The sequence below is a fragment of the Melanotaenia boesemani genome, chromosome 8 (genome assembly GCF_017639745.1).
Source record: "Melanotaenia boesemani isolate fMelBoe1 chromosome 8, fMelBoe1.pri, whole genome shotgun sequence".
Lineage (NCBI taxonomy): Eukaryota > Metazoa > Chordata > Actinopteri > Atheriniformes > Melanotaeniidae > Melanotaenia > Melanotaenia boesemani.
Window position 1 is genome coordinate 17,987,894 of NC_055689.1, and position 27,269 is coordinate 18,015,162.

The 27,269-nt window shown below is 39.7% G+C and overlaps 1 protein-coding gene and 1 non-coding gene across 4 annotated transcripts; both read left to right on the forward strand.

The window, feature by feature from the left end:
• The first annotated feature begins 241 nt into the window (after window positions 1–241).
• On the forward strand, window positions 242–26,837 carry eif4g1a (eukaryotic translation initiation factor 4 gamma, 1a). Of its 3 annotated transcripts, XM_041992005.1 has the most exons (32): window positions 242–667; window positions 2,509–2,635; window positions 2,733–2,816; window positions 3,043–3,075; window positions 4,788–4,808; window positions 5,106–5,288; window positions 8,859–8,955; window positions 11,549–11,700; window positions 11,977–12,069; window positions 12,817–12,892; window positions 13,001–13,894; window positions 13,995–14,083; window positions 14,232–14,415; window positions 17,823–17,956; window positions 18,092–18,211; window positions 18,382–18,768; window positions 18,967–19,113; window positions 19,232–19,468; window positions 19,664–19,768; window positions 19,852–20,172; window positions 20,335–20,452; window positions 20,539–20,641; window positions 20,830–21,161; window positions 21,304–21,425; window positions 21,528–21,700; window positions 21,821–21,946; window positions 22,425–22,506; window positions 22,624–22,722; window positions 23,436–23,576; window positions 24,582–24,663; window positions 24,923–25,063; window positions 25,360–26,837. In XM_041992005.1, exons 2-32 carry the CDS (start codon window positions 2,561–2,563, stop codon window positions 25,539–25,541), a joined length of 5,133 nt encoding a protein of 1,710 aa, XP_041847939.1. In that variant the 5' UTR covers window positions 242–667; window positions 2,509–2,560; the 3' UTR covers window positions 25,542–26,837. The 3 variants fall into 3 exon arrangements, with proteins under 3 accessions (XP_041847939.1, XP_041847941.1, XP_041847942.1); XM_041992007.1 differs by lacking the exon at window positions 4,788–4,808; XM_041992008.1 differs by lacking the exons at window positions 3,043–3,075; window positions 4,788–4,808.
• Window positions 19,509–19,585, forward strand: LOC121645327. Its single transcript, XR_006011412.1, has one exon. It is a non-coding gene; the product is annotated as a small nucleolar RNA SNORD66 (small nucleolar RNA).
• Window positions 26,838–27,269: the final 432 nt, after the last annotated feature.

Sequence of the window (27,269 nt, forward strand, 5' to 3'; positions counted from 1 at the left end):
GGAGCAAAAATATCCTGATTTTCTCTGTATCTTTATACTTGGTAGTGTACGTGCAATGAAATGTGCTAAACAACATAAAAATGTCGTTGCTTTGTATAGTCTATTACTTTCTTCTGTTTTATACTTTCTCCATTGTAAGATGACTAGGAGACTTATTTGATCAGATGATTCATGCTCCTGTATCACATGACCAAGGCTACGGCATCCAAGTTTAATTTCCCCGGAAGTTGCCCATGCGACTTGGAGGCGCACCGGCTCCACACAGCAGAAACATCGCACTATGGCCTCTGCCTGAGCCTCCTCACACGACAGTTGTGTACATACCTAACCGGCAATCCGTCACCATCGACGCCTTGAACATGGACCTCCGGTCCAGAGGCTTATTTCGGGGCCACCGGAGTTGTCAATAGTACTCCTGAAGAACTATATTATTAGATTTTAAGCACTGTCACTTTTGGACGTCCTGGGATTTAAACCGAAGTGACAGTAGTAGCACTCACTCCATCTGCCGGTTAGCTTACTAGCTCGCTAAGCCAATAGCTAAGAAGGGCATCACTTTTCTGTTGGAGTAAAGGACAAGAAACTACAACATTTTCATTAACAGAAGACTGATCAGTGGCAGATACTCCGACGTCCTACCTTACAACACTGTCACAATTTATAACTGGTAAGAAAAAATAGAATCGACGGCGGTAGTGCTGGCTCTAAGTACACCCGAGTTGGACTTCATTTTTTGTCAAAGGCATGCGGGCTGAACAGGCCCTGCCGACTGTCATTCTTCACAACAGAATATGAAGCATTTTTTTTCACAATAAATATAGGGATATGTCAGACTACTTTAATATAATTTTAACTGTAATTCATTGGCTGCTTAAACTTTGTGTTCTTTTGAAGAACTACTTACTTAAAGTTAACTTGACGTTAGACTAAATGACAGCTCGTGGCTAAATCTCCCTGGTTACCGTTATTAGCTTTAATTCTTATGTGCTCAGTGTAAACGCGGTTTGTGTTCTGAGACGGTTTCTTGTTGCTTGCAGTTAGGTCTGAACTTAATTGTGTTTCCATAAAATGTGTCCAATGTAACGTTGAATGTCAGGTTGGTGCTTTCATTTGATCGTGGAGCCTGCTGGGCCTGCAATGAAACACTCTTGATAGCATAGGGCAGGGCTAATCTGCTAGCTAACATTCACCAACAATAGCTTAACGGTAAACCTAATCGGTCGCAAGTGTGGCAGCACTATTGCCAGATCCAGTTTATTTGCCTTCTTGAGTTTTGGAAGTAAACGTATCGTCCAGTAGCAGTAGCTACCAAAATTAGCGCTGTCTACGTTAAGGTTAAATATGGACACAGCCACGTAGCGTAACTACATAGAATGTCTATGTGGTAGCGGGACACGTAATGTTAGCCGGCTGTTGGCTAACGATTTAACCTGCTTTGGCCGGGAATGCTGCCACGCTAGCGGGCCAGCAAAATGTATTTTATGCTATATCCATGTTAAGACATCATAATCTTTACGTTAAGAACCTACTATCTTTAATCACGGTTCACAAGCGGGTTAGCAACCACTGCTGACAAAACCATATGGCAGCATTGCACATTAATGCTGTAAAGCATGGCACTAGCTAGCAGCTAACGATAGTTCTTGTGTCAGCAGGTGGATGCGGTATGACACGTCTGTCAGTGGTATTAATACTTTTTAAAATTAATTAAGGCCAGCATATCTTAGATGTTTTTAACGTCCACACAGTGATATTTTATTCTTTGTTTAAAATTTACTGGTAGTTATGACATCAATAGAGTTATTTGAATAGGTTATTTGCACGTTGCTAGCACAAGGGAACATTGAAGCCACTGTTAACACAGTAAATGAACTTTGACCCGAGGTATCCATTTTCTTAAAATTACTGTAAACATCATTCCACGTAGTTTTGTTGTTGATATTTTAAAAGTTAAGTTGAACTTTAATCCATCAGTGCCACTCATTACTACATGTCTCCTGTTTGTATTTGTCAAATTATATTTTTAACAAACTTTTAAATCCTAATTCAAGCGACTCAAATGAAAAACTTTTTGGTGTTAGGCAAAGCACAATTCTATAAGGTGATATGTGCAAGGAAATCACTGGAATGTATGTTGTCAAAAATTGATTTAAACACATGCATTAACTATGCAAAATGAAAGTCAACAAAATTTTGGGAGGTGGTGGCGTTATCATAAGCATAACCACAGACCACACCCTCACTGCTGCTTTAGATGTTGACAAACTAAAGATGTCACCATACGTTAATGTTTTTTATTCTTGTTCTTTTTTTTTTTTTCTTTTTTTTAAACCAAGTTTGGCTGCAAGTTTGTTTATTCCAGATTTGCTATGCTGTACAAGTATTTATCATGATATTGTTACAAGTATATTTATTTTCTGCTAAAAATAAACTCAATTGACTTAATACCAGGTTTGTACTGTGTTGCATGTTCTGAATTTTGGCATTTCCTGTTCGTTTTCTCCTCAGAAAGGCTGGCAATACACCGCCACCCTAATGCAGACCCATAAAAGAACGTGAAATGAACAAACCGCCACAGCCTATAACGGGACCTACTTCTGTCCCAAACCCTTCCCCTTCTCCTGGACTTACACAGGTGAGACCCTTTCACCAGGTGGAATTTAATTAATTTGTCAGTTTGATGTTTACTAACATGTCTTTGGTTATTTTTGCATATGTTCTCCCTTGTCAAGGCTGCCTACGGGCCTGGCCAGCCACCTTCTCTTGTTTTTGCCACCCCTCCTCCACAAATGAACTCCGCACAACAGCCAAGACAGGTATTTATCACAGTATGTTTTGGGTTTTTTTCCCCTGTGCAAGGGTTTTTGCATTCAGTGTCTTACTATGTGATATGTATGAGAACGCTTAACTTTTGGCTCCGTCACATAGATTTCTAACATGGCTTCTTCTGCTGTAATGCTTTGGCTAAATGTGTGTGTTACAGCCTGTCTTTCTCCTTTATTGTCAGTCTTGACTTCTTTCCTCTCTTTTGCTGTCCCCCAGTTTGCTACAGGGCCCCGTACATTACACCAACAGGTACTAATTGCCCTCACTTTTCCTTACATCCCCTCAATTTCCTTAGTGTAATGCATGTCTTCAGATCAACATGTTGGAAAATTAGACCCAAAAAATATAAGAAAGGCCAATATATCATTCTTGAAATGTTTTTCCTCATAGCGATATTCCTCATTATTCTTCATCATGTATTAAAAAACATTATTAGTGACTTATTTCTGTAATTATCTTGCATTTTTATGTAGCCAGACCCCCCCCCCATAAAAAACTTTTTAAAATATTATTCCAATACCAGAGTAATAACTTTAGTTTGTTTTTGGAAAACTCATTTCTTATTCAAATCTGAAAAAAAATGTTTATTTGGTCAACCTTTTAGTTATCCTAAAACCCTTAACACTATGCTTTAACAACATAGTCACAGTTCTTGAGATGGTCTAATAAAAATGATGGTTTTTGTATTTGAAACCAAGTCCTCAATTTATCCACTCGCTTTACTCTTTTTGAAATTGCATTTCCACTTCAACTCGCTTTGCTAGTCATGCACAAAATGTATATTGTCCTCCATTTTTATTTAATTAATATTCAGTTGTTTCTTCTTGAAATCTTTATCCAAAAATTACTTAAGCCAGTATAATTATCATCAGTCAGTGCTGTATACTGTGGACAATAATCGTCCTGACATTGCTAGATTTCGTTCCTAAAAGTTTCTGCTTTGAGTTTTGCATGTTGTCCAGGGTCACTAACGGTGTGTTCACACTTGTGTTTCAGTTCAATGGTCCAGACCAAAGTATAAATTAGTCCTAGTCCACTTTGCTGTTTTGGGTTTCTGGGCTGTTCATTTGCCAATTCTTCCATCAAACCATCAGATGCCCAAAGACCTATATCCTAGTTGCGCCCTTATTGAATGGGTCTGATTTGTATTTTGTAAAGCTAATTTGTTAGAATAAATGTATTTTTTTTTTATATATGGGGATTTCACAAAGAACTTTATAAATTAGAAAAAGTCAAAATAGAGTTAGGAGGTGCTGCATACACAAGGGAACATATGGTGCACAGAACAGTTTATCCAGGATCTGTATTGAACTATGGGCAACACAGCTTCTTAGATTAGATAAATGCGGTAAGCTTTACATAAAGAATCGGGGACTGGATGTTTTTAAGTCTTTGGTTTAACTACACTAGTTATTCAGGAAGCAGATTGATATCCACCTTTTACACCTGTTTGGTGTATACTAGGGCTCATGTGACAGTGTTACTACTTCTTCAAATGTCCCACACTAGTTAAGCAACTGCTCCAAGGCTTGTTTTAATCAAACAAGACCTCCTGAGTGTGACCACATTTTAGAGCTCCATATTGGCCGCATATCATCTTGTGCAAAATATCACCTCTATTTTGAGTTGAGCACAATAGATTTTATACCTTATTCCTCTACTTTCAACTTGCATCTCTGACAAGCCCAAACTGGCATGGTGTAAAGGAGCCTTGAAAAGTTCCAGCATAATAGTTTGATAGTGAATTAATCTTGGGTACCTTCTTACAACATGATCTGTACAGAGTTGCATGCACATTTATGAGTGAGCTCACTGCTCATGGCTGTGAGACACATTGCTGCCTCTCATACCCCTCCCTCTAACACCATGTAATCTCAACCTTCCTCATTGTCTGTAGTCTTCATTTTCACCTTAATCTCACTCCCTCTCTTGCTCTCTGCTCATGTGTTGCGCGGCTGAAGGGTGGATACAGAGCATTGCAGGTAACAGCTTTTCTCTTCGTACCTCCCCTCTTAATTTGAGCTAACCTCAGTGTGGCAGGGAAACATGACTGTCAGTGCAGTGTAGATTACATATTGCCCAAAACTAGAACTTACTGCAGCTGCTACCATGTATATTAAGTGCATTGCTTCAAAATCAGGTTAAGTGTTTGTGTGTGACTGGACACATGCACACAAGCACAATGCTTCAACATTGTAACTCCTGTGTTAATTGAGACACTAAAGGCACATTCAGAGCAAGTAGATTGCCCCCTACTATATCCATTATTTTCTCTCCAGGGTTACTATCAGAATCGACCTGCAATGGCCGCTAGTGCTCCAAGGGTACAGGCGAGTAGTGGCCCTCGACCTGTTGGACCTACACATGTCTACCAACCCAGCTCCCAGATGATGATGATCCCCCAACAGCAGCTGCCCCCTTTCGCTGGCTCTCCTCAGGGCTACTTCATCCCCCCTGGACAGGTTTGCTCACATTAGTAATTACTTCTCACATGGTATCTCTTGGCCCAGTAACCTGCTTACATAATGCAGAGTTCATGCTCATATTACCATGGTAGCATAGTTGTAAGACAGGACTCCAACTACAGCCAAGATAAGACAAGCTGAGTTTTTGTACAAGTTGCACATCTTTTCTATTCACATAGTTATGTAAACTGGAATAAAGATGCAGTTAATTATTTGTATTATACCACAAATAAAATGATAAAAATTTAATTGATTTAAAAGCACTTGACAAATGCAGGTGTTTTAGGAACTTGATTAGAATTAAAATGGAAAAACAGTCATGATTCATGAGTTTGAATTCAGATCGGCTCATATAATTCATATTCTCCAATACATATTACCAACTCTTGATAAATGTTTTTTGTAAATTTCAGTTTTAAGAGGCTTTACTTGTTTTGAAAGGGTAGTCTATAACAACAACAACAAAAAGAACTTCAACAAAGCCTGGTTGTGTTGCTGTTAGAGTAGCTTCTCATTCCTTGATTTATTTTTGCAGACACAGATATTTTCAGCAGAGGCAATGGTCTATGTTAGCAAGCTGTCAGCATCTTAAGTAGTGTTGAATTTTATTCTCATCTCTAACTCGATGCTTGGTTTGCTACTAACTTATGGGCTCGACACACTGGGGACCAATGACGGCGACAGGCGAAACTCATCACCACCCAGCTGAAACCGAACACATGGGACGCGACAAACGGCAGCAACAGTGGCAATGTGGCGCATTGCGCTCTGTGACCGTCTTTCGCCAAGAAATTTGATTAGTTATGATATTCTAGGGAATTTTGACATTTTCAAAGCAGTCTGAGACAGACAAGGCGTGACGGATGTTGAGTCAGAAGATTTTGCTCAAACTGACAGAAATCTTGCTGTTTGACTCTATTGTACAAAAGATAAAGACAACCCTGGGTTCATCCTATTTTACAAACAAGGAAACAACATGGTGAAAATCATTTGATGGCGGACCTCAAGGCTGGTCCAGATAAATCCAGGACCTACGTTCGGACAAATTCACCCAGGCTCCACGTGGCTGCCTTTTTATTTACACCTCTATAATCTTTGTGTGAAGTATCGTAAAGTGTGGGAAAGTCACACATAGCGAAAATGATCAGTTCCTCCATATTCAGGACTCCAGACTAACTTTCTTTACGAGGAGCACAGTGGTCCCTAACTTAAATTTTTAGGAGCGCAAGCAGAAAATTTAGGGGCGCACACTGAAATCGCCTTGCGAAGCAAATATTCACATTTCCTCTCATTTTCATTGTATTAGTGATAAATACTTGAACAATAAATTCAGAAATTATTGTTTACATTTCCCATTTTTTTTGCAGTTGACATAATATTAAAAAAAGAAAAATATCTTACTGGACGCACGAATACAAAACAAGTAGACATAGAAATTGTCAAATAAAATCAGATTTGATTTGATTTTCACTTTGTAGTCTAAGCAGAACTGCAACTTTGTCACCATCATCCCCCAACGGGCATTGTATGACTTATCCATGTAGTTCCTGGCAATAAACAGCTTCACGGACTGGTACTCCTCTCCAACCACTGTTCCCAACTCCTCAGTAAGAAAAGTAGCTATTGGCTGTCCTAAAAGTGCTAGAAGTCGCTAATTAGCATAATCAGCCTAGTACATATAAAGTTATATATATATACATATAGTTATAGTATAATGGATGCAGCCATAAAGAGGGATATAGTGGGAAAGGCAAAAATCTATTAAAAAGACTACCTAAAAATGTTTAGAACAGCATATAATAATAATAATATTAATAATAATATTTTCTTTATTTTTTAGTTCAGTTTTTTTAAGTGTATTTTGTTTTTTAATTAGGAGTCTGGAACATGTCACAACACTTTTAACTTTTTAAACATTTTTGTCCACACTCTTCATTAATAGATATTACTTAAACAGTAAGTCAGCGCAGGATCCTCCAGCAGCAGCTTTGTACGTTTTCATTTTCAGCCTTGTCATGAAACAGAGGTGAACTTCGTCTGCTCTGAATAGAGCTGGGAGCTGCTGCTGCTCCGAGAAGACCAAGCCTTGTATGAGCGCTTTTGTACGGGGATGGGTCTGTACAGCACCCACTCCTCATTGGGATGGGTAAACTACTTTCAATCACGTCAGTCTCCAAAAGTCTCCAATAATACCAGAAAAAGTCGCTAGATTTGTCATTAGTCCCTAGAGGAGTCTGAAAACTCGCTAAATATAGCGACAAAGTCGCTAAGGTGGTAATAAATTCCCCCAAGACCCGCCTCTTTCCACACATAAGCCAGTCAGTCACAGTGGTCGTTCATCCCCGCTCACACGCACATTAGCTGTTGTCTTCTTTGTTGGTGTTCGTCTCCTTTTCTCGTATTGAAGTTAGTTTGAGTCGGCAAACCAGCAGCTAATTTGCTAAATTACTGTAAACTACTGGGCTGAAGAGGGGAGCAGAAGTTTGTTAGCGACAAAGTACATTAAATTCTAACTACTATAAGAAAAAGACCAGCAAATGTATTGGTTGCCTTTGTGCGAGTAGATGAAATAAAAAAATTCACTCGGCACTGTCTCACATTTTAGCCGCAAAATTCGACCATTTGGTTGCAGTTTGGAGCCCTGATATTAAAAGTGTTTGCAGACTGCAGTGTCTAGTGTGGAAGTAATTTTGCTGCATATGGTAATCACTCATATACTAATAAAATAATCACACGTATATTCAGTTTTTCTGTATTCATTTATTCATTTCTTATTGTTAATCCATTCACTATTACTAGCCTGCTCTCAGCTCATTGGTCAGTCAATGAAGAGCATCGCTGGTTGGTTGTAGCGACAAAAATTTAACATCTCTCTATTTTTTTGTGTTGCGTTGCAAGCCCCCATGTGCACGTCTACATGAACGAGTGCAACATTTCATATGCACGAATGTTGCCTGTTGCTTGGCCTTTAGGAGGGCAGCGATTTTTGCCTCATCAAGCAATTTTCATAAGAAATGAATAGAGAAGGAGCGACGTTGCCTCCCATGTGTCGAGCCCATTACACTTCAGTGCTCTTGGGAGAGATGGCACTTGGTTTGTTTGTTTGTTTGTTTATTTATTTATTTATTTGTGGAGCTTGAAAGTTACTTTATAGAAAGTTTGTGGCTAGTTGATCTCCATTAAAATTGATAGATACTACCCACTTTAACCTCCAGAGCTTTTCCACAGCTCATCACTTTGTCAAAATTGCATCCTTGTCAGACATTTTTGTTTTGTTTAAACTGAAAAATTATCCAAATAGTACAGACCAGGGCCAAATTGTCTCTACAGTGAAGCAAAATTGAAGACAGAATATCATGATGGAAAGCTCAAAAATACTGAAAGACAAAGAAAAGAATTTCTCTTGTTTCTGTACATGACAAACCCTGTTTAAACAAACTACACAAAGGTTCTGGACGCGGAAAAGGGTTGATTTTGTGTCGGGTGTAGTTTGTTACTATGGATTTGCCAGAAGTAATGGGTTGGATCTCTAATATTAGTCATTTACTTTGATGTTTGTTGTTGCAGTACCGGCCGCAATATATGCCACCTACCCAGCAGTATCCTGTGACCAGTGGTACTGGCTTCTACCCAGGAACTAGCCCTGCTGAGTACTCCGGTTATGGTAAGAGTTTTTACCTGAGACCAGCAGCAACCAAGCACAACCATTAACATGATGATTAACATTTTAATGGGGTAAACTTCTCAAACGCAAGGGTCCGTACATCTATCTGCCTTTTTAAAAGCTGAATCCATTTTAGAATTTCACTGCTTAGTTCAGAAGTTATTTTTTAATATGTCATGGTTTTGCTTGGCTGGTCGGAGAATTTAATGCTTGTCTGGGTCAAAACAGTGCTATGTGTTCAACTGCCAGTTGCATGTGGTCTGGCTTGTTTCTGCTTCAGCCTGTGTTTTTTCTATCTGCAGTCACACCTGACACTGCCTTACAGGTTCCATGAAATGACTTTGAGGCTGTCATTTTGATTTGTTAATATCTAATATAATTTTTAGGTGGTATTTCATGTTACTAATTTGAATATTCAATGAGTCTTAGTCAGGAAATGGTCTCAATTGCACACTATATTACCATCCAAACACACCCCTGGCCTGTGTTTTGAGACAAATGTTGAGTACTGGCTTGTGCTCACACTTAAGGACAAAATGGATCAATTAACTAAACTAATAACATTTAAGAAAAGAGTTTAAAAGCTGAAATATATTTCTACATAATAAGATGCAGCCAGGAATAATCTAGGAGCACAATGAAGCCTTTGTTCATTTCTTTGGACCTTCTTAACACCCTGCTTCCTCTGGATCCTCTCATTAACTCATTCTGCATCTGTCTCTTCTTGCCCTCTTTCCTTCTTTCCTCCCTCTCCCGTCCCTCACTCCCCTCCTCTTCCTTGCTGCGTTGGTTCAGAGCCCTCTCTTGCTGCGAGGGAGAGGCGGGGTGGTGGGGGGAGAGGGAGCGGGCGAGAGAACGGCCGTCTCTCTCTCCATGGTGCTCCTCTTACCTCCCAGCGCTACCCCGGTGAGTAGTGTGTGTGCTTGTGTGGTGGTCAGCAAGCTTCAGTGGCAAAAATCTCCATGGCTCTTCCTGTCGCTAATCATATCTTGTATGTGTACTTTTTCTTATGGTAACACTCAAGGATGAATTTATGGAGATAGTGTGTGATATGTTGCTCATTTAAAAAACCAAAGCTGGCAACAGTAGTTTAAAACAAATGATGATCTACATGAGCACACATATTTTGTATGTCTGTAAAAGATCTTATTACTTGTGAAGTATTAAAATTAAATTTACATTTCTGTCACATTAATTGTATTCTGCAAATATACCAACGACTCCTAAATCTACACAAGATTGTTATTTATATTTTTATATATATATATATATATATATATATATATATATATATATATATATATATATATATATATAAATATATATATATATATATATATAAATAGAGAGAGAGAGGGATAGATTTTCTGTGGATTCAGCAGGTTAACGTGTAATTTTAACCTATGGTCCAGGCAGTGCTGGAACAGAACTTTTCCTCCTTGTGGAGAGGTGTAGAAATATTATGACCCAGATTTTTTTTACATTCAGGAGAATATAATGATGTAGGCTTAGTCTTTGACCCTACTTTGGAACCCAAACTAATGGGAAAAGATATATGGACATTGCACACAAAAATTTAAGCTAAGTAATTTTGTGTAAAATTGCATCTTGTGTTCAAGAGTTCATCCCAGTTTTCAGTAATGCATACTCATGTGATGTGATAGCATTACTACAAAACACAATGTCAACTGTTAGTTTAACCTGTGGCTCTATGCAAACCTTGAATTGTCTGTTGGGTGATTTGATTATAAATAGGCTGCCCTAAGTACTTTAGTTTGCAATTTGGTCCCAGGGGATCAGATGTGATCGGATATCAGTTCCCTTCTCTGAATAAAAAGAATCCTATTTGCAAAAAAAACAAATGTTAAAGTTTTGCATTGATGTCGTTTTAAAGACCTGCAGTCATGTAGCTTACAATCTTGGAACTGACTTACTACCCCCAACCTACTGATATAGCTCAAGTACCGCAATCCTTTTATTACACGCTGTTCCTCATTGATGCACAGCCATTGTGCCTGTTGGTAGAATTTAAAATAATTTATGAAAACCTTTGTAAAAATCAGTGCCTAATTAGAGGCATGGGTACCGGGTTGTTTTTCCCACTGGTGGAAGGCACCTCTTTTGGATAGATGATCCTTCAGTGAGGCATGGGACACATCTGTGTTCTCACTGCTTAAGCAATTTGTTGTTTTGTGATCAAGAGCTACAGTATGTCAAGATGTGTTTTGGTCAATCACACTTAAAGCTGCCCACTTTTGGTCAGTAAAACATAACACATGCAGATGTAAGGCTTGAACAGGATCTGTAAGGGTTTTTAATACATACACATTAACATGTTTTAGTTTGTTTATAGTCTGATCCACATACTTATTATATGTTGTCATTGTTGGCTCTGTAATTGTATAAGTGATTTTGTGTGTGCACAAGCAAATGTAAAAGTTGCACTTTCTTTGCACCATTATTACCATTTATAATATTAACTCATTAGGAATAAGGTCATAGCAATTTGGAATGTTTTTTTTCCATGAAAAGTCATAAATTTGAATATTGTGTTTTATTCAGAGCATCCTTTGTTTTGTTCTGTCTTTTACAGCAGGAGCATACTATCCAGCTCCATCGCAGTACTCTGCATCTGTCCAGCCTCAAGCGGTCATTATCAACCCCGCCCAGCAACAGCAACAAGCCCCGCCTCCTCAGCAGCCACCGGCACAGTCACAAGGCCCACCAAAGAGGGAACGCAAACAGGTAGTGTGTCCCAACAAAAGGACAGTTCAGCTCTGGTCCAATGTAAAAAAAGAAAAAAGACAAAAAAACTTTTGAATGGAGAGTATTGTCTTTTCAATGTGGAACATTCCCTTTTGGCTGAAAATAACAATAGCATTTATCATGATGGGCCACAGCTATAGATCAGTAGTGACCGGATAGTTGCATACAGTTTGTTGAATATATGTTTGGCAATATTTTTATGTTAGATATAAGTTTTGTGGAAAGCTTAAAATATATATTTTCCATCTCCGGCAGATAAGAATACGAGACCCCAACCAGGGTGGGCGCGACATCACAGAAGAGATCATGTCGGGTGGAAGATCCACTACCACACCGACTCCACCACAGGTAAGACGTTGGGCAGTTTAGTTTGTATTGACTAAGTTTAAACAAAGATATAATACAGGTATAACTTTTGTCTGCTGTTCTGTACAGGATTTGTATGCTGTGTGTGAGAAATGTAGTTAAATAAAAACAGTTAAGGGCAGGATTTGATTTGTTTTGTAAAACCCGAGCTGTAAAAGGAAAAACCTCGAAGTCTTTTTTTTCTAAATAAAATAGAATGTATGGTCAAATAATGTGAATTCTAAAGATAGTGTGTATTTATTTATTTACTTATAAAGAAAGTACACGTTTCCTGATTGAACAAAGTATTCATTGTTGGACACAACAAACCAGTGCTTTGTAATTCTGGACATACCAGCCCCACTCTTTTATTTTTCACAGAGGTGGTAAAAATCTTTGTTAAAAATTCATATCATCTGTGCCTACCAGATCAAGCAGTTTTAGTGTTGAACTAAAATACTCAAATTTTGAAAGCTCTTTTTGACCTGTGGTCAAATTCTGTCAGCTTAGTTGTTGCAGGCAGCATATAATTTACATGATACATTTCAGGCAACAAATACAGGTTTTAATACAACCAAATGAAATTGGTACCCCTCTGACATAATATCAACAAAAAACAAATGGAATCATCCTAAAGATTGCATGTTATAATCTGTCACAATGGTCACTGATGTTTCCAGTTGCATATGATTTCTGTTTTTTGAATCATCAGTTTGAGAAGCAATTGTAACTGCTGCGATTTGATTGTAGGCTTCTGTAGGAGATGCAAGTCCTCCTCAGACTAATGGTGAAGTTGGCCCACCTTTCAATCATATGACAAGAAGAGGTGAGGAAAAAGTTTGTGATTTAAAAAAAAAAAAAAAAAAAAAAAAAATGTACCATTTCTGCAAGTTTTTCTTATTGTTTGATCTACTTCCTGTTTCACACTGTCCAGATGATGTTACGGACCTCCCTGCTTGTGCTGAAACCCCTTCACCTCCTGCTTCAACAAAGATAGAACCTGTTGTGGAGGCCAAACAGGAAGTGGACAAGCAAATAGCTTCGCCTCCTGAGTTAACTGCTCAATCTGAAGCCCCTACAGCTGCTGCTGAGGCACTGCCCCCACTAATACAGGACCAGCAGTCGCCACCTTCACTCCCTCCAGCTGCAGCAGGCACTACTACTCTTGATGAGGTAGTAAATAAAGTCAGTGCTGATGTTGGAGACACGGTCGACTCTCCCGTAGAACCTTCAGCAACATTACCGGTGCAGGAGACACCTATGAAAACTGAGGAGCCCCGGGCAGCTCCAGCTGAGAAAGTACCAGAAAAGGAAGAAGTGAAAAAAGAGGATGTTAAGAAACTAGAAAAAGAAGAGCAAGTGACCAGCACTAAGTTGGAGCCTGCAGTTGAAGTTGTAGCAACAGTTAATCCTGTTAGCATGGCAAAAGAGAAAACGGCTTCAAAAGAAGTGAGTGAAGTCTCTCAGTCACCCTCCTCTGTACAGGAACCTGCTGCTTCACAGAGTCAGGATGCTGCCCTGAGCTCTGCCCCTGAACTAGAGCCCCCATCAGTTGAAACAGTAGAGCCTCCCCTCTCAAACGGTCTTCCTCAGGAGATCGAAGAGCTGTCTGAAAATATGACAGTCACAGACACTACACCCCATGACAAGCCTGATACTTCTCAATCTCAGGAATCAATACCTGTGGCTAAAACAGCAACACCAACCCAGGAGGAGGAGGAGGAGGAGGTTGTCGAGAAGGAGGAGAAGAAAGAAGTGGAACAGAAAAAGAAAACAGAAGATGACCCTCCTACCTCTGTCAGCTGCCCAGAGGAATCTACTATGCAACGTATGATGGAGCAGTTTCTTTCTTTGATTTTTGATAGTCATGTGGAAAATGTTGATTTTGAGTGGGGTTGTAATGTCAAAATTTTTTGCTTATTCTGCAGCTGCTATGTCTGTGCCAAAGAAGAAGAAGAACATGAAAGAGCTCAACAAGAAGGAAGCCATTGGGGACCTCCTGGATGCCTTTACAGAGGTGTGTTTCCCTTCAGACACCAATACAAGGATGACATTTAAAAGCAATTTTATCTTCCTCAACAATAATTGTTAGGATATTTAGTCTTGACATGTACATTTACTGTGGGGTAACTATAACACTGAAATATCTCCATTCCTGTTTGCAGGAGCAGGGTGCCAAGACTGTTCCTGAACCCTTGCCCACTCAGGCCAACCTTCCAGTTCCAGCTGAACCTCCTATTGAAGCAGCAGATGAGACCTGGGAGGAGAAAGAAGACAAGCAGAATGCAGAACCAGAGAATCCTAAAGCAACACCTGAGCCAACTGAGCAGAAATACCAATACAAAGAAGGTAGGTTATGACATACAAAAGTGCAGTAGTTGTTAATTAAATAACATTGCATACATAGATTATTCAGGCTATATTTAAGAAAAGATGTTCAAGTTTCTGTCTATTCACTGTTTTTGATGTATGATGTATTGAATGTATATTTTTGAGAGATTTCTATTTAAGTCTCTTTCAAACATGCACTGCATCTCATTTAACATTCGGCAGCGTAACATGCTGGTTTTATGTCTCAATAAGCACACTGATGGTTTTCTAAGCTTTGTGCTAAGGGATTCTCATTAGTTCAAGCTCAGAAACGTACACATTGCTGTCACCGTGGCACCAGTCTGAACTGCAGCAGGCACATTAACACGAGGTGGATTAAACTGGTTTCTCATCAGACATATCGGCCAGAATGTGTAGTTATTTTCTCTCCAAACTTACCTTCTTCATGGTTTCACCCACAGTAATTACTTTCTTCTCCAAGCCATTGTTTTTTTTTTACAGTATCGGAGACAAGTTACCAAGAAAAAAACTTGTTTTAGTTACAGCCCAAAAAAAAGTAAGGCTCTGTTCACAAATTGGACAGTCTTGCCTATATGTGGCCCATTTCAAATCTTTTTATGACTGAACAGCATTGAGCTGGTGGGACGCAGCAATATTTAAAAAATAGACAGAACTAATATTATACATACTTTTGTCAGCTCCCGTTCTGCAACAACTTTAAACTGATGTGCACACTTTAACATGTTTAGCATCCATATTTACCTACATATGTTCAGCATGCTGCTTGTGAGCATCTGTGGGGGATGCGAAGCCCATCAAACGTTTCCCGATGAGAGGTTTCAAAACCTTAATAAGACTAAGTGAAGACGAGGTAGGCTACATGTTTAAGTTAAACATCATGTGACAGCTACACTGAGCTGTTGAGTCATGTCTTTAAACATCATTACGGACTTATTTTCCATAAATGATTGAAATGCTGAGACAAAAATCACAGGACAAAAACAGTCTAACATCTGAAATGTCCCGATGGGGTGAAAAAAGACTGTTTTACTGGGTGGGGTTGCTCTAAATATTCAGTTTATCTCAAATAATGTGTAACCGACAAAAAATATTGGATCCATTTTAAGCCGTGATATGACTCAGAGTGACTGTAGAGACATAGTTTGTTCAGCTGTGTCTCCGTGATGGACATTAAGTTTTCAGCATAAGTGTTTCCATCGTCACCTCCCTGGGAGAGTTAAAAAAACAAACAAAAAAAAAAAAAAACAGGATTTCAGGTGGTTGACGCCACATATTGTGCAATACAAGTTCTCTGCTGGTTGGAGTCTGTGCACCTGCATGTTCACGTGTCTGTCTGTGTGGCATCAGGGTGAAACTCAACTGTGTGCAGTACAGAAATCATGTAGAGAGTAAAGATGTGCTGTGGTGTAAACCAGATAAATAACAGACTGTTTAGTTTTTACCACAAGGACAAAGTATAAACCTGTATCAGAGAAAACTTCATTGTTTTAGCCATAGCTTGCATCAGTGAAGCTGTTCACTGCTCAACTTTTTTTACTTGTTAGACTATAAAGCAATTCATATTTAGATGTCATGAGATAATCCTATATCTCATATAGAAATAGATTTCTGCATCAACATTCAAACAGAAGCTGGAATTTGATGATTAAATTAAAAGCCAAATCAAAATATTGGTTAGAAAAATCGCAGTTAGATGTTTTTTTTTTTCCCCCAAAATAATTCAGGCCTATTGTTTGACCTTTGATTCCACAAATGGCAGCATCTTCAGCTTAACACTCTTTCTCAAGTTGAAAACAATTTTGCTGTTACAACAGGGTAAATTGAACTGGTAGCATAACACTAACTGTTCACTAAGGCCCCTTTTATACTTGAACAAAGGTATCTGTCTGTGTCACACTCAGATTGCACTCAGATGTGCAGTCCTCCATAAATGTTCACGGAACATAGCCTTTGGGGAAGACTGTTTACATTGATAAAATGCTGACTGAAAGTTAGCTCGAGCTGGAATGGGCCAACAGCAACCAATATGATTATAATTAGAACAAAGAGCCAAAAATGAGAAATGGCAGATAAACACAGGGGAAAAGCTCAGACAACTGCTGCACCGTACAGTCTTTATTATTCAGCATTAGTTTCCCTCCATCACAAAGCAGATCTTTATCTACTTCTGTATTTTTCATAACAGTAAAAGTAAAGCAACACAAACGCAGCCAAGAGCAGCTCGCAGTTCGGATTGTTCCACATATTTCTGAGACTGCCACCAAGTGGCAGCAAAATGCTATAACATGCAGATGTGCATTAGCCATGCCCAGAAATGAAGTTCTTGCAGGAGTGATTCTTAAGCTTAACCATGAAGAAAAGTTCTTGTTTTTATCCATTTCTATCTGCTATGTTTAACACATAAGAAAACTGTGACTCAGAGGACATTATTGATGCACCTCACTTGATTCATTGTCCATTATCATGTGAATGGCAAACGTTGCTTTTTCCAACACTTTCGCAGGCACAACTGATTGAGGCCGTTACAAACATTAACTCTTTAAAGGGCAAACTAATGAAAGATTAATCTTGTGTTCAATCAAAGTGTTCAAATAGCTTGGTGGAACTGCAAGAAATAATTACATACAGGAGTAGGAACACCTCTCAGTACAGCTGTGTGTGTTACATCAAAGAGAAAGCAGGGTGCAATGCCAAGACGCATAGCTCCAAAAATAAAAAATAAATTTGTGGCTGGTGAAGCAAGCTGCTTCAAATAAATTAATTTACTGTAAAACGTAAACAGCACTCCCACGTGTGCAGACATAGCAACAGCAAGCTTGCTGTGTGCTTTTTTTTTTTTTTATTTAAAACCACTCATCGTTTTGTGTCTGCTCCCACAAATGTATTTTTTTCATCTTGTGTTTTCATTTTTCTCTGACAAATTGAATCTTGGGACAGATAGAACTGCTTCCATTTTCTTGGTCATCAGGTGTATGAGTTTTCCCCATATGATTCATGGCCTGAAATGGAAGTCATATTGACAACAGCATATTTCTGAAATGTTTAGAGGTTTTCAAGTGGAAGGATTCAGCCCTGCTGGACAAAAAACAGCTTTAACTTTTCATTTGGCAGCAGCACACTCCAGCTCCCCTTAACTGGAATCCTTGAAGAAAGATGCTAGTTCCTCTACATGGATACTCAGCCTAAAAATACAGAGTTTAGTACCCAAGATTAGCAGTACTTGCAGTCAAAGGATAAATTCCCCTAAAGGCTTTGCCTTTTGGCATGCCCTTGCTGTATATAAGAATTTGTTCTTTGTAACTTGCTGGGAAAAGTAAAGATTAAGTTAAAAGAAATATAAGATAAAGATACATGTAACCTCCCCTTCACTGACATATATCATATTGTCACATGATGTTACTCAGAAAATTGGAAGCCAATAAATCCAGAAGAGAAGAAGCAGTACGACAGGGAGTTCCTCCTCCGCTTCCAGTTTATTAGCGCCAGTATGCACAAACCCGAGGGCCTACCGATCATTAGTGATGTGGTCTTGGACAAGGTAGGTGATGGTTTGACTTCACTGAAACAATCTCCACTATATGAAAGTACCTTATTTGATGTTGCAAAAAATACCTTTGCTGTATTTGGCAATTCTGAGTGACCATGTCAAAGTTACCTGTTGCTTATGTCTCAGGTGAACAAAACTCCCCTCCGGCCTGCTGACCCGACTCGACTGATGAGTGTCGGCCCTGATTTTACTCCCGCATATCTGGGAAATCTTGGAAGCAGATCAGTGGGAGGACCACGAGGACCGGTTAGTTCAGATGTCTGTATTTTGGGTTATATTATATCCTACGAGTTGTAGTCTAGTTCTCATTATCATTATTATGGTAATAATTGTAACTTAACATTTCGTTGAATAAAGGTTCTTTCTGTTCATTTTCTATATAAGCATCTAGTTACCTTTCTTATTTTTTCTTATAGCCCCCTGGGCCTCGACGCTCCCAGCAAGGCCAGCGTAAAGAGCCCAGGAAAATTATCAGCAGGGTGTCCCTAAACGATGATGTGCAGCTCAACAAGGCTGAGAAGGCTTGGAAGCCCTCTGTGAAGAAGTCCACTCGTCTGCTTAGCGGGGAAGAAGAAGACGATGACCCAGAGCAGGCCAAGACTCAAGATGTGTTTAAGCGTCTGCGCAGCATCTTGAACAAGCTGACCCCGCAGAAGTTTCAGGAGTTGATGAAGCAGGTGACAGAACTAAAGATAGATACAGAAGAGAGGCTGAAGGGAGCCATTGACCTCATCTTTGAGAAGGCCATCTCAGAGCCCAACTTCTCTGTGGCCTATGCCAACATGTGTCGCTGCCTTATGGGGGTAAGTCACCTTGTACTACTATAATAATGACTGCTGTTTTGTGCTGTGTCTGGATGCTGAAAACTAATGTATGAAGGAGCTGAAGGAGCACACTTTCATATGTACATCTAAATTTTATACCTACTTCATGCACCACATGAAGATTGTTTGTATTCTAAAAGGCATACAACTTCTTAATCTACCATTGTCATCCTCCAGTTGAAAGTCCCTGCCCCAGACAAGCCAGGAAATTATGTGAACTTCCGCAAACTGCTGCTCAACCGCTGCCAGAAAGAGTTTGAGAAGGACCAGGATGATGATGTGATCTTTGAGAAAAAGCAAAAGGAGTTGGAAGCTTCCAAAGATGTAATTAAAAAAAAAAAAAAAAATCTTTCCCCATTTACCATTTTTAGAGACCAGTAAATGGCTGTGCAAATAAAATTGTTTGTGCAAGCAAAGACCCTCTTTTTGTTTTTGCTGTCAGGACGAGGAGCGCGAGCGCTTGAGGGTGGAACTGGAGGAAGCCCGAGACCAGGCTCGACGGCGCTCACTGGGCAACATAAAGTTCATTGGTGAACTCTTCAAGCTAAAGATGCTGACAGAAGCCATCATGCATGACTGTGTAGTGAAACTACTGAAGAATCACGACGAAGAGTCTTTAGAGTGTCTCTGCAGACTGCTCTCCACTATTGGCAAAGACCTGGACTTTGAGAAGGCCAAAGTAAGTCTGTGATGTTTTTACCATCTGCTCAGAAAATTGTCCCCAGTGATGACTTTTGTGTTAGTGCCACGTGTCTGGGCCACTGATTATTAGTGATGGGTTTGAGGTACTGAGGAGACATTAGAATTTCTCTTACTTGCACAGCAGCATTTGTTTCATAGCAATGCAACATGAACGCCGTCTTTTCTACCTCAGCCTCGTATGGATCAGTATTTCAACCAGATGGACAAGATCATCAAAGAGAGAAAAACATCATCCAGAATCCGTTTCATGCTACAAGATGTCTTAGATCTCAGAAGGGTAAATAATACTTTACACCACAGCAGTACATTTGGTTTTGGAGGATGTTATCATATTAAACCTCTTCCACAACTGATCCTTAGAATAACTGGGTGCCCCGCCGAGGAGACCAGGGTCCAAAAACTATTGACCAGATTCACAAAGAGGCTGAGATGGAGGAGCACAGGGAACATATCAAGGTTCAGCAGCAGCTTTTATCGAAGAAAGACGGTGGTGGTGGTGGTGGTGGTGGTGGTGGTGGAGGAGGAGGAGGAGGTGGCAGGATGGGAGGGAGCACAGGGGGCAGAGGTCCTCACACTCCAGGAGGGGGCCGGGTTAGCCAGCCGCAGGATGAGGGCTGGAACACGGTGCCCATCTCAAAGAACCGACCCATTGACACCACCCGCCTCAGCAAGATCACAAAGGTAATGGGAAAAACCTCCAACCTGCGGGTTCTGCTATTTTTGTATGGTTTAACATTTTAAACCTTAAATTAGTTTCAAGTTAGAAACTATAGTTTTATACAGTGTTAAATAGTTTTTGTTATATAGTTTGTTTATAAATGGAACTTTTTGGTTTCTCTTAAGCCTGGTGCTCTGGACTTCAACAATCAGCTGCTTGCTCCAGGTGGAAAAGGCATGTGGGGTAGCTGGGGAAAAGGCAGCAGTGGAGGAAGTGGAGCTAAATCAGCAAGTGGCGAGCAGGGTAAACACCTCCTGTCCAAAATAGACAGTATGTATTTGTGGTTATTTTAGTGACTGGGTCCTAATGTATTTTTCTTTCTCATAAAGACACTGGGCGCCCAGCCACCAGCACACTCAACCGCTTCTCGGCCCTTCAGCAGTCTGCTTCCATGTTGTCTTCAACAGAATCTGATCGCAGAGTTCCTCAGAGGTATGCAGACGCAGCAGATATATTCCCCACTAAACATCCCTGTTCCTCAGCTTTTCTGCTCCTCAGCAAATAACCGTAGAGTTTTTCAAGCATTTTTGTTGGCGATTAAAGCTCAGAATAAAATTTAAAAAAATAAATAATTAAAAGCACATTTGACATATTCTAAAAAGATGTTTGTTTCTGTTCAGGTCGAGCTCCAGCCGTGAGCGTGGTAATGACAGAGACAGGAGTGACCGTGACCGGGATCGGTTTGACAGATTTACTCGCAGCGAGGGACGGGATGGAAACCAAATCACCAAGAGAAGTTTCAGCAGAGAGTCACAGGAGCGTGGCGGGAGGGGCGGAGAAAACCAAGCTTCAACTGAACCTGTGCGTCGCGTCGCCAGCATGACCGATGACAGGGACAGAGGAAGTCGGGACAGAGGAAGTCGGGACAGAGGCAGCAGAGACCGAGGCAGTAGAGACCGAGGCAGTAGAGACAGAGGCAGTCGGGACAGAGGTCTAAGCAAAGACCTTACAGGTATGAAACTTCATAACGAAGTAAAGAATTTAAATGCATGCAGTAATGGAGACATGTCAAGTAGATAAACAATTATGTAAATTGATGACACCCAGGATAAAAGGTGAGTTTTCATTTGTATTTTCATCTTGTTTCTCTGCAGTTAAGCGTGAGAGCACTGCCACCCCTCCTCCTCCTCTTCCTAAACCTTCCTTGTCAGAAGAAGAGGTGGAGAAGAAGTCAAATGCCATTATTGAAGAATATCTCCACATCAATGATGTCAAGGTACAAACCTGGTATTATGCATGCCTTCGCGCAGCAGTGTGAACTACACTGAAATGTGCTGACATGGCACCACTGACATCTTTCTTTTTTCTGGCACTTTAGGAGGCATTGCAGTGTGTGGCAGAGCTCAACAGTGCCTCGCTGCTCTATGTATTTGTTCGGAATGGTGTGGAGTCGACACTTGAACGCAGCACCATTGCTAGGGAGCATATGGGCCTGTTGCTGCACCAGCTTGTAAAGGCAGGGACATTGCCCATACAGCAGTACTACAAAGGGTGAGCATTTAACTGGAAATGTATCACACAGTTTCCAGTGTCTCAGCTGGGCTTGTTTTGCGTTGCATAAAGCTGTGTGCTTCAAAAGAGATTCAGTTTACTCTTTGTATCCTGTTGTAGGCTTTTAGAGATCCTGGAGGCAGCGGAGGACATGGCCATAGATATACCTCACATCTGGCTCTACCTGGCTGAACTCATTACCCCCATGCTCCATGAGGGAGGCATCCCTATGGGACAGCTCTTCAGGTGAGTGCTGAAGCAAAAATGATTTACTAAGATGATTTCATAATGCAGAAGTTGAATTCAGTGTAGGTTTCTGAAATCAAGAAAAACATGTAAATAAAGCACATCTGGTAGCTATAAACAAGATTGTGGTGGACTTGTGGTTAAATAAATTAGCAACCTTTATGCTAATTTAGCTATTATAACTGATTAACGTTGGTGACTATTTTACTTCACACAGGTGTTATAGAAGCACAAAAACTTAATGATTTTCACTGGTAGTTTTTCTTTATATGTCAAATATGAAGCTGTCACTTAATGCCAGTGGGAATCCCTTATGGAGTCCTTGCCTTTTTTTTTTTCCTTGAAACATCCATATTTTTTTAACTATTTATGCTTTTTGCCTCAAATACAGCTGCAGTTTTACCAACAACTGAAATAAGCTAATGAATAATTATTTAAAAATAGCAAAAAGCTTAATTCAGTTCACTTGCCTCTTCAGGGAGATCTCAAAGCCTCTCGTGCCTCTGGGGAAGGCTGGCGCGCTGCTGGCACAGATCCTCAAGATACTCTGCAAAGGGATGGTAGGTGGATGAATCTTTAAGCTGACTTCATACTAAAGTAATTGTACTTGGTTTGACATTGAGAACGTTGTAAAGCTAAATAGGGTCTTTATCAAGTCCCTCTCTTACCCACTTCAGACTGCTAAGAAGGTCGGGGCTTTGTGGAAAGAAGCTGGGCTAAATTGGAACAACTTCTTGCCGAAGGATGAAGACGTCAACAAGTTTGTCACAGATCAGGTACAAAAGGAAGCTGTTTTACTTTTAATTTTCTAAAATGAAGTTTATTGAAAACATGATGGTGTGGAAAAGGGTTTCTCATACAGGGCACATGCAGGAAATTAATACACATTTAAAGCTCAACTTCACATGGACCCCTGACAAATCATTTAATATAATTAATGGTAACAGAGCTTTTGCTTTTAGTCTTGTGTGTGCTGCTGGTAATACATCTGCACTTTTAACTTTTTTAAAATGCAGGATTTTTACATTGAATTTAATTTTGTGCCATCAGCTCTCCCACCAGTGTTGCATGGTCATGTGTTAAAGCTTTGACTAAAACAACCCTTCAGTCGTAGCAATGAGTGAGTGCATGCTAGCTAATTCTGGATGTTGAAATCTGTCACAAAATATTTATTTTGGTTGTTTTAAGCACAGCAACATGTTATTTTAATGTGAGGAAGAAGTGATTAAATTTGGAGTGAATATGGGTATAATTATGTAACTTATTTGAGCATTAAAGGTGTTTAAAATGCTGAACTTGACCTTAAAACACAGTGTTAAACTGCTCACTGCTCAGGTGTCTGTATCATTAGAAATTAATGTTGGGTTCAGTTTTTTTTTTGTTGTCTTTACTCAACCAAAAACTGGTACTTCAAGTTTGACAGAAAACGGCTCAGGATAACTTGCCAAGTGACACCTTCAGACTTTTTTAAATGCTATGTGTATTTCAGAAAGTGGAGTTCACCACAGGAGAAGAGATGGAGTCAAAGGAAGTCAGTAAGAAGATCCTCAGTGGGGAGGAGCTCAGCAAACAGCTGGACAGACTCCTCCAGGACAAGGCCAACAACCAGCGAATTAGAGACTGGGTTGAGGTGTGTAACACTATGAGCAAGAACTCAGGTTTTTAGCTACTTTTATTCAAGCACATTAGTTCATGCTAGGTGTGCATTTGTAAGCAATTTCATTAATAATCATTCAAAATGAGGGAAATACAGTTTATGCTTCTCTTTCCTTAAGCTAATAAAGCACTTTTTATCCATATATAATCAGTGTTCAATGCTACATTTCCTCAGGTACATAAAAAAAAAGTAAATATAAAGAAGATAACTTGGTTTATAGATTTGGACATAATAAAAAAATAATTTAAATTTAGATTTAACAGCCTACCTGCCAAAATAACTAGAATGGCGTATGGTAAATGAGCTGTAGTCCTCTATGAATGGGAGAAAAACAGCCTCTTTACAAAGGAGTTTGTCAATTTGCTACCATGTAAGATAGCACACACACATGATGGAGTTATAATTAAAATTAGTCCTGCTGCTGGACACTGCTGCTCAGCTCAAACCGATATCCACAAATACTTGGCACCAACTTACAAAATTGTCACTTAAAAATTTGTTGCATTTATTGTTTGTAGATTCACTTTGTAAAACATCTGCTCATCAGCAGCATTTGCATCTGCTGCTGGTGTGTTGTTGGACACTTAGCTGGCGTTAGCATTTCAAAATGGTATCGGCATGAGCTTCCTGCAGTTAAGTGTACAACCGTGAGATCATTTTCCTTTTTGTCACTTTCTGCAGCAGCCTTCATCAGCACAACTAAAACAGCACAGTTTTGCTTACTTACATTTTCTGACCATTTACATCACATTTATTTGGGCAAGTTGACCTCTATCAGGTGTAAATAGTTATACAGGAAAGCTATGTCATATTACAGTGCACTTCTCCTGTCTCCTGGTATTTGTGATACCAGAAAATGATAAAATGACCAATTGTGGTTAATTGTGAACATTCTTTCTTCATGCAGTCTTTTGTTTCATTAAGTGTAATTATTACATGATTATTAACGTTCTCTTTCCATCAATGTTTCTTATTTAGGCTAATCTGGATGAGCAGCAGACTGCTTCCAACCAGTTTATACGAGCACTGATGACTTCAGTCTGCCAGTCTGCCATCATCTGTAAGTATGACTAATTCAGCCTGTAGAAGTCAGACCTGTTTACCTCTAAATTTATCTTACGTTTTTGTGTTAGTCAGCACTGACAGTCAAGACAGCAGCACATGCTAAAAGAAGAGAAAATGTTTCTCATACAAACATGATGTTATTTTTCAGGCTAATAAGCGAAACCTAAAGTGGCACGAGTCTTTTTCTTTTTTTTTTTTTCTTTTTTTCCTTTTTTAAAGTTTTTTTCTAATCTTGTGTTTGTAATGCATTTGAGGTGACAACCCGTACAGGGTTGACGTGAAGCAGATCAACCAGAGGGCCAGTCTGCTGCAGAGGTACCTTGGTGATGAGCAGAAAGAGTTACAGGCCCTTTACGCCCTCCAAGCTCTCATGGTGCACATGGAGCAGCCTGCAAGTGAGTATTATGCACGTAAAATGTGAAACCTGCAGAGAAGAGAACAACTTGAGTCATTGTTCTACAGAAGCTTTTCCCCGTGCTGACATGCAGCTAGTGTGTTTTGGAAAACCCATCAAGGGTCATTCACTAGCACTCCCAAGCTACAACACAAACTAGAAAGAAGGAGTGTGTATTTTCTGGGTTATTTTAAATTTCCCCCTTTGCTGCAGTAAACTGGACAAAGTGCAATTTGCTGATTTAAGACAATCAGCTCTTCGAATGTCAGGGATTGATCAATACTTACTTCTGTGCAGACCTGCTGCGGATGTTCTTCGATGCCCTTTATGACGAGGACGTAATCAAAGAGGAGGCCTTCTACAAATGGGAGTCCAGCAAAGACCCTGCAGAGCAAACAGGCAAAGGTGTGGCCTTGAAATCAGTCACCGCTTTTTTCACCTGGCTCCGCGAGGCCGAAGAGGAGTCCGACAAGGACTGAGGGAACGACGAGAAAGCTGGCACCCCCATTTTTGTGAAGGTGGTAGTTCAGCAAGGAGTTGTGGAGAGTTATGAACAATATTGCCATAGGGGCAGACTCGAATCAATCCTCAATGAGGATAAATCTTTTTTTTTTTTTTTTTTTTCTTTCTTTACTTTGAGGGGTGGACTCAATCATTTCTCTCTTCCCTCTCTCTTCTCTCTATCCTGCTTCCTCATTATCTCTCCTCCTGCTTTACACAGCAAGTGTCCTCATCAAATAAACTTGAAAATGGATTCAGAAGGACTGCTTGTTAATGAGGTGTGAAGTATCCCACATCACTACGAAACTTTTTTATTTTTTTTTGTCACAGTAACACAAACCAACTGGCTGCTTTTTCATTGATCTTGACAATTATGATGCCTAACATCCTATTTGACCTGCAGGAGGAAAAAGCAAGACGTGTGGTGTAGTGAGTTCCCAAATTCATGGGTATCATCATGCTATAATGTGTGTTCAATCCAAACACAGCTCTAATGTCTTTGTCCTTTTACTGGAGTGTGCAGCATGACTGAAGTGTGTTTCTATAATAATGATACCGTGGGCAAAATGTTCGTAGATGAAATGTACATGAACCAATCTTAATTTGATGGATGGAGTTTTTAAAGCAAAGGTTGTCTATTTTCTCTTCCTGTTTCCTATCATAAACTTGCAGAGGACTGATGTTGACTTTGACTACTGGGGGGGTGGTCTTAATGCTTCCTCTAAGCCATCCTCTCCCATCCCCAGTAGTGAACTACGCTGACTGACTCTTCATCTTTACCTCTTCTGTACTTAAACCTGAGCAGTTGTAGAGAACACATAATGACCCAATCACAGTTAAAACTTGAAATCTACAGAGAAATTGACTTGATGGATATATATAAAGTGGAAAAAAAGAAGATAAAAGAAAAAAAAAAAAAAGCAGAAGTGATCCGAAAGCCTTTTCTACTTTAAGTGGAAACTCATTTCAGGACCGTTCTGTAAATATATAATAACTTTTTTTCAATTTTATTTTTCAGAAACAAATTTCTGATGTTAATTGCAGTGTCTCCTTTTCCAGCAGAAGCCACAGTTGTCCAGATGCAGAGAGGTGCTTTAGATAATCCATTGATTTAGTTTTATTTGAATTTTGTAAATATTGTTTTTCTTTTTTGTTTTGTTTTTTTTCTTTTGCTTCCTTTATTTAAGAAATTATTGGCTTCTTTTGCATCGGAAACTGGAAAGTTGAGGTAACGGAACATTGCAAATAAAGGACTTATTAAGTTGCTGAGCAGAGTTCTGTGTCTGAAATGTGTTGAATACCTTTAGCTTTACCGAGGCCACACTTCATCTTATACTTGCAATTTAAAAAAGGTGAGGTTATAAGCCCTAAATGTATGAATCCACAAAATAAAGGGAGTGGAGGACTAGTGTGTTAGTATGCTGGTTCAGGTTAGGGTGGGGTTTATCAGCCTGCTGGTCTGCTGTCCATCAGCCATGTGCCCGGCTTTTGTGCCATTTTAAATTATAATCTTGAGTCTGTACAAGTCAGAGCCAATGTCATCATAGCTGGTTAGAAATGTTTCATATGACGTAATACAATAACATAAAGCATGAATGCAACATATATACCTGGGGAATCTTTTTCTCTCTAAACCACGTTATTAAAGGCTGAGTCCTCGATTCATCTTTGACATAGAGACCATTTGGGTCTTCTTGGGTCCAGTG

Bases quoted from the DNA above. Each gene is read 5' to 3' on its own strand.
- eif4g1a (XM_041992005.1), top strand. From the start codon at position 2,561: ATGAACAAACCGCCACAGCCTATAACGGGACCTACTTCTGTCCCAAAC. The intron at 8,956-11,548 runs GTAAGAGTTTTT...TGTCTTTTACAG, and splicing joins TGCTGAGTACTCCGGTTATG to CAGGAGCATACTATCCAGCT. The intron at 21,701-21,820 runs GTGAGCATTTAA...ATCCTGTTGTAG, and splicing joins ATACAGCAGTACTACAAAGG to GCTTTTAGAGATCCTGGAGG.